At 35.8% G+C, this 11561-nt stretch overlaps 1 protein-coding gene across 1 annotated transcript; it reads right to left on the bottom strand.

The window, feature by feature from the left end:
- Positions 1–10276: 10276 nt before the first annotated feature.
- LOC116116499 lies at positions 10277–11161 on the bottom strand. The gene has a single exon (XM_031402563.1). It carries the CDS (start codon positions 11159–11161, stop codon positions 10277–10279), a length of 885 nt encoding a protein of 294 aa, XP_031258423.1.
- Between the last annotated feature and the right edge of the window lie 400 nt (positions 11162–11561).

Below are 11561 nucleotides of genomic sequence, written 5' to 3' on the forward strand. Positions count from 1 at the left end.
GCTTACGGGTCACACACAAGATAATTAAAGAACCGGTTTATAAGAATGGTGTTTTCGTGTTTTTAGGCAAAAAGGGTATTTGGTAATTTCACAATGCAATTAAATTTGCTGAGGTCGTAGCCTTTATTTAATTTGTTAATTAAATTAAATATGCGAATGAATTATTATTGTTGTTAAATGTTAATATATGAAATATATATATATATATATATTAATTGAATTTAATTGAAATAACAATTATAATTAAAATTAAAATATCTTGAAGGAGCTGTTTGGATACAAGGGGTGTTTGGGTTGGAGCCCAAGCCTATTCCATGATGGAATAGGGCAAAGTGTGCAATTATTTTAATTAATTCATTCAATCATTGAAAGCAAAATATTCCAGCCCCTTTTCTTCTCTCCCACGCTAGATTTCTTTTGGTTGAATCAAATATTTCATTTGATTTTTATCTTGGCTCTTAAAGGCTAAAGATGATCTAGCAAACCCCTCTTTAATTCCTTGAGGTTGTCTTTGTGTGGACTACATTGGTTTGATCCTACACTTGGGTTGGTAGCGAAACCCATTCCAAGACAAATTGGAGGAGCCTCCAAACGTGGGTATGGTTTCTTAAACATTAAACTGATTTTTCTGCAAATTCTATTATAATGTATAAATTGTAATTTTTGTGTCCTGATCTTGGTTCTAAGGAACGATTTATCATGTAAATTATTTTTGTTTTCTGCTATCATAGATGATCGTTTCCTAACACTTAAAATGGGTAATCACACTCTCTAACGTGAGTTAAATCTTCAACTCTCTCCCCAACATGTAGCATATTCTTTAAGGATAAAGAGTAGATTTTTTGTTTGTTTTAAGGATAAAACTATTGCCTCATCAAAGACTTTTTCTTTAAGCAGGGGATGAACCAGCATATGGCAGACCCAAGCTATAGCGGAGCCCCACAAATATTCTTTGATCCTTAGTGCTACCAAATTTAGATTAAATAAGAAAACACGATATATCATCTTTTATTTTTATTTTAAAAGTGATGTTTACACATAGAAAATTTGAATCACAATTTTGTATCCTGGCTTTTGTGGAATCTTATATGTCAATATCACCTGAATTACAAATCTAGTTACTTATTATATCTATTATCATATAATCAACTATATTAGTTGAAATAAACAGTCGAAATCTTAACTTAATAAGCACAATATTATTGTTATTTTAATATTATTATAAATTTAATAATATTATCGAACCGATAATAAATTAGATCCTTAGGAAGAGCTCTCTTTTAACTCAAGTGCTTCCCAATGGTTTCTCCAAGTGTTTTCAATAGCTTGTTATTTATTTAAGAATCAAGATTTGCTAAAACTGAAATTAAAAGATAACTTGTTAATATATTGCATTTTAAAACAGGTTTCAAAAGAAATCTAGACGGGCTCAAATAACATCATTAATGTCTCCAACAAGTAACAAGCTAACTTCCTAAAGCTGAATAATAAGTAAAACTGCTTATATTTGACTTTAAAGCTTTAATAATTAACAAAACTAAATACAGAAAATTAAAACTTATAGAATGCTAATTCTTTTTGTTTTTTATGGAAAGCAATTTCCGTTTTTTGTCAGCAAAATCAGTTGATTTTATTTAATAAGAACGAAATATTTCGACCTATTAGTGTCAAGCAGTGTTCTGAAAACCAGACTAGACCGTCCGGTCAAACCGGTAACCGGTGGCATATCAGGTCCGGAATTATGTCAAAACCACTATTTACATTTAAACCGGATTGGGCCGTGGTTGGACTGCCGGAATAGTGCCAAATCGGGGTCCAATCGCGGCTGAATCCTGCCAGATTTCGGCACCGATCGAGGGAGAAAACACTGTCATTAGACTTGACGGCATCTCCAAGACAAAACCCTGCCATTTTCAGTGGCCGTCGTCCAACCTTCATCGCTTGCTGTCCACTTGAACTTCATGCGACCGTCGGAATTCTTTGTTGATTCCGGCGATTTCCGACGCTGATGGAACTCCCTAGCAGCACCATCAGATTCGCCGACACATATACATCAAAAGCCCCATGATTCCAAACTTGATTAGCTGTCGATCATCGCTGCCGCCAGCATTACCACTCTCTTCGCGCGACATGGGTGTTTTGGATAGATTTCAAACCTTAAGGGAGAATTATAGGGGTGTTTTTGATAAATTTCAAACATTTAGGGACTAAAATGTAATTTTATAGAATAAGTCCAACTGACCGATCCAATTGGTCAAACTGGTCAAACCAAAAACCGAACCCTTGAACGGGTCATGATCCGGTCCGGTTTTCGAAACATTGGTGTCAAGTACTTAAGAGCTCTAAGCCTCTAACTAGTAGTAGCCCAGGAAACCACATCAATTTTGATATTTACTAAGTCTTAATGCACTCGTATAGAGATATCATCCATGTTGATTATGCAAAGATTGATGGGTAAAAGTGTTAGGAATGAAAGCTAGTAGGAGTAGGCTGCTCTTTATACAAATGACACAGTTTTAAGGAGCAGGTTGCTTTTATGTAAATGACGTAGTTTAGGATTATGTTGTGGCTGTTATGTTTGTTAACTTAGTTCATCTCACATACTGAGCTTGTACATAAACCCAGGTTCTTGGGACAAAAAGTTTGTTAAGATAAAGATAAAGCATTTTCCTTTGTTTTTCTCCCATGTTCTTACTCTTTCTAGAGTTTTCTCACATGGTATCAAAGCCCTAACTCACGTCAATGGCTAAAGATTCTTCGTCATTTCCATTGCCTAACAGCGTAGAAGGAGTGATATGTGACTCATCAAGTCAAACTGTCTCTGTTTTGCTTCAAACGTACAAATCATAAGCCCAAAGCTAACAAGAAATAATTATAGGTTTCGGAGCTCCTAAGTGCTTTTCACAATTGGATCACATGAGTTGGAGGATCATCTATTAGGTAGATCTCCTTGTCCTTCGCCTTTTATACCCGGTGGTCTTGTAATTGATAATGAACAAAATTCAATTGGTACTAAACCTAGGGCAAGTAGTGATTCAATTAATTTTAAAATCAATCCAGCATATATTTAGTGGAAGAAAACTGACAAGTGCTTATTGAGTTGGTTGTTAGCTTCGATTTCAAAGGATATGTTCAGTTATGTATCTAAGTGTCATTTCCACTAAAATCTATTTGCTTTAGAAAGTGAGTTTATCACTTATTCAAAGGCTAGAGCCTTACCTCTCAAAAATTTATTTCAAACAACACAAAAAGGGAGTAGGAGATTATGTTAAGAAAATGAAGGAGATTGCGGAAAGTTTAGCTACAAGTGGCTTAGTTATATATGATCAAGACTTGATACAGTTTGTATTAGAAGGTTTGGGGCCTAAGTACGACATTGTAGTAGTTAATCTCACATCCATGCTTGAGTCAAAAGCTGATTCTGTTACTTTATAAGAAGTTTAATTCTTGCTTCAAAAGTATGAGATACACCTGGAAAAATTCAACTCAATAGGCCTACACAGTAGCTTTGCAAATGTAGCCTTGATTAGCAGTTCTGGTGGTTTTAATGTTCCAAATTTAGTAGCTCAAGCTAATCACAATAACCCCAAGTTGGTACATGACAGTTTTCCTAGTGTTGAACCTTCATTGAACTCTCTTAGTAATCATCACTGCCCTCAAAACTACACTGTCCCAATTGCTCAGTCATTTGTTCCAACTACTCAACCATTTATCCATTATAGTGCTACCACATTTAGTCCAAGATATCCTGGTCCAGTGTCTTATGGCAGAGGGAGGGATAGAAATAATGGACAAAATAGACTGATTTGTCAGGTTTGCAATAAAGTTGGACATTTAGCAATCCAATGTTCCCATAGATTTAATTCCACTTATAATGGTAACATATAGTCAACTATGAATAGTTCCCAGAATTACCAGAATTCCTACCATCTGGTCAGCTTTCTTAGCAACCTATCAAAAACTTTCATCCTGCCACTCAACAACTTACTCATGCTAGCCAGCAAATGGTTGCTAACACTCAACCAGAACTTGTGAATCAACAACACTATGTTGTATCATAGCAGACTTAAAGTCCTCAGTTTGACTCTTTGCATAACAATTTTAGTAATTCTCTGAGCTTCAGTGTACCTAGTCAGCAATTATCAGCCAAAAATCAAGCACACTTTGCTTCGCTTGCCTTAGAACATGAGGTTCAATCGCCTTCTTCCACATTAGTTCCTGGCAACTATGTTAATACCTCAACACACTGCTCTCGCCACTACTTATTCTCTAGTTTACCCTGTATGGTATATGGATTCCGGTGCAATAGATCATGTTGGTTTGACCTAAATCAGTTGAATATCAACAAGGTTTTTGATGGAGTAGAGAAACTTAAGTTTGGCAATGGTGAGTCTCTTGCTATTTCACTTGTCGTGGATAAGAATACGGATATCGAACCTAAGGGAATTACTATTATAAATTACTAATTAAACTATCTTATTACTATTTGATTAATCCAAATTGTATCAAGGAAAACCTAAATAAATAAAAAAACAATTGAAATTAAAAGAAAACTGATTAAAATAAATTTGTGGGTTTAAAGCAAGATGACTAGACCTAAGGCATAAATTTCACACCAACTCTTATTCATATGTATCGATCACTTATGCTAATTTTACTAAGCTCTTCCTATAGGTCAAACTCCCTAAATTTCTGATAACTTTCTCTCGAACAATTATCAAATTAATCTACTAACCCTAATGGTCTCTAATCAGATTTAAGCAATTGGAGATCATTATGCTTTATAGAGTTTACCAAAACCTCACAAGTTGCGGTAACCTATCTCTAACGTTCACTCAACTTATGGTTTTACTACCGTAGACCAACTAAGTATCATCTCTCGATCTCAACCTAGTCTATTAGTTCATTCAATTCTTGGGCCCTTAGGAATCAAAAGCATTAAGCATAATAAAACTTATGAAGAAATCTTATTAAATCAACATAAATAACTCAATACATAATCAAGAGATTAGGCTACATCTTAGCCCTAGAAAATAAAATTAGTTCATAATCAACATAAAAGAAAAAATCATCTTTATTAAAATAAGAAACATGAGTTTAAGGGGAAACAAAGAAAAATTTTTCTATGATTTTGCTCCAAAAATTATGTCACTTCAATCTTCTCTTGCATTAGCCTCCTCTAATTCTTCCCCAAAGAATCTCCAAAATAATGCTAAAAGACTTCTATTTATATCCCACAAGGGTTATGGTTTTATTTTCCTTAATTCTATTTAGTTTAGGACTTTTAACCCTATTTTCATAATAAAAAAATAGAAAAAAATTCCTAACTGTCGTGACTATGCCCCAGCATTGTGCTGCAGTGTGGTCAATTATGGACAAAGTATGTTGCGGCACAGTAATAACTCTGTAACAACTACTGTAAACTAGTACAATGCATGCATAATAACAATAGAAAATGGGCCCAAAACTTTTCCTTTTTATTATTAGTCATTCGTCTTTTGTACACAAAGAACGTCATTCACAAAAATGCCATTTTAAAAGACAAAACAGGGGGAAACAGTGTAGCTATTGCTCCTCGCTTACTGACGCCCCTCCGACTGCATCATCACCTAGATCCTGCATCCACAAAGGAAAATAACGGGGTGAGTACAAAATATTGCTCAGTAAGTAAAACCCTCTATCTATCTATCCCCGTATGTATTACTCTTAATTCTTTCCTCACACTTTCTGTTGTTTCCTACTACACGTCATGGCCTCATCTTACCGGAGGTACGGCCGGATGGCGTTCACACAGCACTATCTCACTCTTCATGACTATCGGGTGGAATTCACACAGCACCAACCCGTTCTTAGTGACTACCAAGTGGGGATCACGAAGCACCTACCCGGTTTTCGTAACTATCGAGTGGAGACCACATAGCACCTACCCGTTCCTCATGACTTTCGGGTAACGATCACCAAGCATTAACTCGTTCCTAATCACTGTCAAGTGATGATCACAAAGCATCAACCCATCTCTAATAAATATCGGGTGATGATCACAAAGCATCAACCCATCTCTACTAAATATCTAGTGATGATCACAAAGCATCAACCCCTTTTCTAATAACTAACCAGGTGATGGTCACAAAGCATCGACCCGTTTCTAATGCCTATCGGGTGATGATCACAAAGCATCAACCCATCTCTAATGGCTATTTGGGTGGTGATCACAAAGCATCAACCCGATTCTCATAACTGTCGGGTGATGATCACAAAGCATCAACCCATCTCTAATGGCTATTCGGGTGGTGATCACAAAGCATCAACCCGATTCTCATAACTGTCGGGTGATGATCACAAAGCATTCACCCATTTCTAATACTCTTCTCATTCACTCTATTCTAGCACTTCTCATTCTCTCTACCCTTAGAGTAGTTGCATCCACAAAGTTCTCTACTCATAGAGCAAGTGCATACACAAAGTTTCCTACTCTTTCTTAGGTCACTTCTCAATGCACAATTAATGCCTATGGATGGTTCATCTCCACTAATGCACTTATGAAATGCCAACATGCAATGTTGCAAGAATTAAGGTTCACTACTCATACTCAAACCTCTATTAGGCATTTCATCAAACAACTCAAGTGCATCATAAAACTCTACTATAGCAATGATTCTAAATCTTTCTCTAACCATCCAAAATGGGGAGAAACCCCCTCACATAGCCACAAAACCTGCCAAAGAAAGACACTTCCAAAAGGGTTCCACAATACCCCTTCAATTCCATCTCAAACTACCTTTCCAACCCACAACTCACTTCTTATATTTGAAAGGTATAAACAATCACAAAGCACTAGAAATCTCTATTTAAGCCTCAATAACATGGCATATAACATGTATATAACACACATACATAAGTGCTATCAAAACCCTAATCAAGAAAATTCCCAAATCTCAACTTGGGTTGGGGTTTACTTACCTTGTTATGGAGAGATTTCACTAACTCTTCCTTTCACTTGGTTTGCTTGACTTTTTCTCTACTCTTAAACAAAAGAACAAAAACCCTCAATATTCAATATATACAAAAACTCACAAAGCTTCACAACCAAAGTAAGAATCCTTACCTTAGGATGCCTTAGGTTGATTTTCTACCCCAAATCACTCCAAAAGCCCTTTAAAACTCCTTGATCAAAAGAAAGAGAATTTGAGAGGAAGCAAGAGAGGAGAGTGGCGATGGAGAAGAAGAATGAAGGGTTTGCAATGACTTAATTCCTTTTAATGAAATTTATACACAAGCATTCCCATTTTGCCCTTACTCTTCTTTGGGAATTCTATCTATATCCTTTGATTCATTACAAACACACCCCCATAGCAACATATTCTCCATAAAAATTCCTTACATTTTACTCCCCACTTTTCCTGCTAATTAGGGGTAGAATGGTCAAATTGCCCTTAGGGAAGAAAATATCTAAAACTTAACAAACATTTTGGTCGGCCTGTCGCCACGGCGAGGAAGCTTCTGTCGCCGCGGCGAAACTGTCCAGCAGCTTCCCGTGGCTTCAACACCTCTTCGCCGCGGCGAAGATTCTTCTTCGCCCCGGCGAAGCTTGGAACACTGAACTTCTTCTATTTTCAACCAATTTCAGGGCAAGTATTCAACATAACACTCAATCAAAGGTCAACCAAACAATATTACCAAGAAACCAACTCAAATAAGAGCAAAAGAAGAAACAATAACTACGTACCTCAAGTGGGGCGTTACAAACTCTTCTTCTTTAGTCCAAATCTCGCATCATTCCACAACACTTCAGAGATGTTGATTTCAAAGCATGATAACAATAGAATTTGGAGATGTCGTAAGCATATGAAACATAGCCCTTTGAATTAGCTTTCCAATAGTCAAAGAATTGTATTAATCCAAGTTCTACAGCTCGAGATGTTTTTGAAAGAACAAGGAATGCTCAAGATGAAGCGTAATCTAGAATCTTCTCTTTACTTCAAACCTCTGTAACTTCTTCAATTCAACTCCGATTCTTGATCCGTTTGTTTCTACTTGTCAGTCATTCCGTTGTTGATATGACTCTTCATTCAAGCATTGCATAACATTTAGCACTAATAACTTGAAAAACACTCAAACACACCCGTGATCCCATAAAAGGCAATTATGAAAATATCAAGCAACTTTACCAAATTAAGCCTAATTTCTCACAAATAATCCCCATGAACCACTAAGTAAATGTGTATTTTCAAGCTCTTATCTCAACCCCCAACCAGCTTCTTGCTAGTGCCTAGCAAGCTAAGCGCTAGAACAAGTCTTTTAGCTTGAAAACAAAAACAAAATAAAATTTATATCTAAACTATCCTAAATCATTTCCATAGATTGTCACAGTTGCATTTAGCATATGCAAAACCCCTAGGGGCCCTAGTTGGACAAGTTGTAGTCTCATGAGAGTTTCCAACGATGACACCCACAAACATCCAAATCTAACCTCCCCTAGACTCAAAACTAAAGACTCAAACAAACATTTTAGGATCCATACATATAATTATCTCAAAAATTGTGTCAATGTGAACAAATCAAATAATTAACAACACGCAAATATAAAGAATAAGCAAATTTCAACTACACTTTTGTTATTGACTCTCTCATAATCATTCACAAACCATTCATCCAAAAACTTGGATGATTTTATGCATAGCTTTTATAGGCAAAGTAAGAGAAAAGAAAAAAAAAATGTACAATCAAACTCCATAGGCTCACTTTTCAAACCACTCTCCACTAATGTAGAATCCAATCACAACCTAAGATCATTAGGTCTTTATCATGGTTGTAACATTAGGCTAGGGTAATGGTTTACAAAAGAATGGAAAGGAATGTTTAACAAAATATAAGAGACTTAATATTTACAGTAAATGACCATGAACAATCTGCTCCTTGCTTCCCTTCTCATTCACCCTCTACCCTTTCACATTGATGGAACTCTTCCTTCCAACATTAGCAAAAACCCTCATGTAATGTACCTCATTTCAAGTTCTTCTCCCCAGCTACTTCTTCCCATTTTTCTGCAAATTTTTCTTTGGCTTTTTTTTTCTTACGAAGATAATAACTCATAAAAAAATTGTCTACCCCACCTTGCTTCTACTATCATTTTCGTTTTCTTTTCACAACTACCAGCCTATCTCATTGCACATACTCAAGTTGTGGTCCAAAAGATATATTTATTATCTTCTACCACACTTCATTTCATGAGTTTTTCTTCTAAGGTCACCCCAAATTAAGTCTTTCACAATGAGATGGGTCAGAAAGTGTTTTAGGCTTCATCATCAAGGTGAGATATAGTGGGTTTAAAACAAAACAAAAATAAATAAATAAATAAATAAAGCTTACCAAGTGTATATATAGGCTCAAAGGGTTAACTAGGGATAAAATAATATAGGTTGGCTTGAAAGGCTCAATCGTTCCAAAGAAAATTGCCTAAATCATATCTTAAGCAATGCGGATTCTAGGATTTTGCCTCAAGTGTTTATCAAATGAGTTCTAGAGTTTATGCACAATTTTAACAAGAAAATTATTGCCAATAAAAACAAACATAAAATGTCTCTAAGTTTTTGAATTATTTAACCAATCAAACCCATTCCCAAGAGAGTCATAATTAAATGCAATTGTCATCTACTATCATCTTTACACTACATGAAAGTTAAATAAAATCTTAATGTCATAAATTCACAATCATGGTCTTATCATTGACTTATGTATGAGTTCCAAAACAAAACAAAATGCATTAACTCTTGAACCGACAACACACCTAAAACAATTCCACCCATAAGCTTTTAAAGAGATAATTCAAAGCAAAAGATATTCAAAGATGTCCATCAAATGAAACTAAATTTGGCCATAAAAAAATAATAATAATATTCCTTACCCTCAATCTTAGAGATGGACATTGTCCTCAATGTGCAAAGAGAACAACTACAATACTCTTCGTGCATAACATTTATGTGGAGATAGTCTTGTTAAGGCATGCATATTGTTTGTCGTATCCAATAGTCATCGGGAATCTAGTCAAAAGAAAACAAACTATGTGCCTTTCTTGGCCAATTTAGTGTGCATAAAGGAACTTATGAGTGAAACATAAACAACTAACATATTGAACCAAACCAAGTTTTCACAACTTAACACATTAAACAAAAATCTAAAATAAACTCAAAAAAAAAATTCAAAATTAAAGTAGAGAGCTTGGGTTGCCTCCCAATAAGCACTTTATTATAATGGTAAGCTCGACTTTTTGACTCCTTCAATCTGGATCATCTAGAAAAATCCAAGCCCTTTTATTCTTCAATCCACCATACAAATAAGGCTTCAATTGTTGTTCATCTAACCTCTCAAATTCAGCCTCCATAATCCTAGAGTTGACTAAACAATTTTCTAGGGGTGAGCTAGGGCAGTTTTCTTCTATGGTTTCCGCTACTTTGTCATCAAGGATACTAATCTCAAAGCAAGTATCTAACTTGGGTGGACATTTCATAGTATCAAAAACATTAAATTCAACTTGTTCATCCTCTACCCTCAAGATTAGTTTTCCTTGATGAACATCTATCAATGCTCTACCCATAGCTAGAAAAGGTCTTCCTAAAATTAGAGGCACCTCCTGATCTTCTTTCATATCTAATACAATAAAATCTATCGAGAAAAATAGTTTATCTACTTTTATTAAGACATCCTCTACTACTCCCCTAGGATATTTTATAGACCTATCCGCTAATTGAAGATGAACAATGGTTGGTTTTACTTCCCCTAGGCCTAGTTTCTTGTAAATTGAAAAGGGCATCAAATTTAGACTAGCACCTAGATCACATAAAACCTTATCAAAATGAATACTACCTATTGTGCAAGGAATTGTGAAACTCCCTGGATCTCTGAGCTTTTGTGGCAGTTTTTTCAATAGCAACACACTACAATCTTCCGTAAGCATCACTATCTCATGTCCTTCAAACCTTTTCTTCTTGGTGAGAATCTCCTTTTGAAACTTCGCGTTCTTTGGCATTTGTTCCAACATGTCTACAAAAGGAATGTTAATGTGTAAAGTTCTAAACATGTCCATGAACTTACCACATTGCTTGTCTAATCTCTGTTTCTGCACTCTGTGAGGATACGAGAGGGTCGTGTCATCGTTCGTCATAGCATGAGCATTTTCGTCAATTTTTGCCCCTGTGCGGCGACACTATGTCGCGGCATACTTAGTTCTACCCTCTTCTATGCCACAGCACTGTGCTGCTACACACTTGGTTCTACCCTCTTTTTCTTCTTCGAGTTTTTCCTTTGTTTCTCCTTCCTTCCATACTTCCTTCAACTCCTTACCACTTCTCAGTATGATAGCACTCTCTCCTTTGGAGTCTTCTCGGTATAACTTGGCAATGTTCCTTTGAACTCTTCCCACTAAAATATTGTGGATTTGCCCCATTTGAGTTTCAAGATTTCTTATGAAAGTGAATTGGTTTTGCAACAAAACTTCATACTTTTGGAGTTGAGCATCACTCTTGTCAAATCTTTTTCTTGACTCCTCCATGAATTTAGCGAGC

This window comes from Pistacia vera, unplaced genomic scaffold (genome assembly GCF_008641045.1).
Source record: "Pistacia vera cultivar Batoury unplaced genomic scaffold, PisVer_v2 Contig778, whole genome shotgun sequence".
Classification (NCBI taxonomy): Eukaryota; Viridiplantae; Streptophyta; class Magnoliopsida; order Sapindales; family Anacardiaceae; genus Pistacia; species Pistacia vera.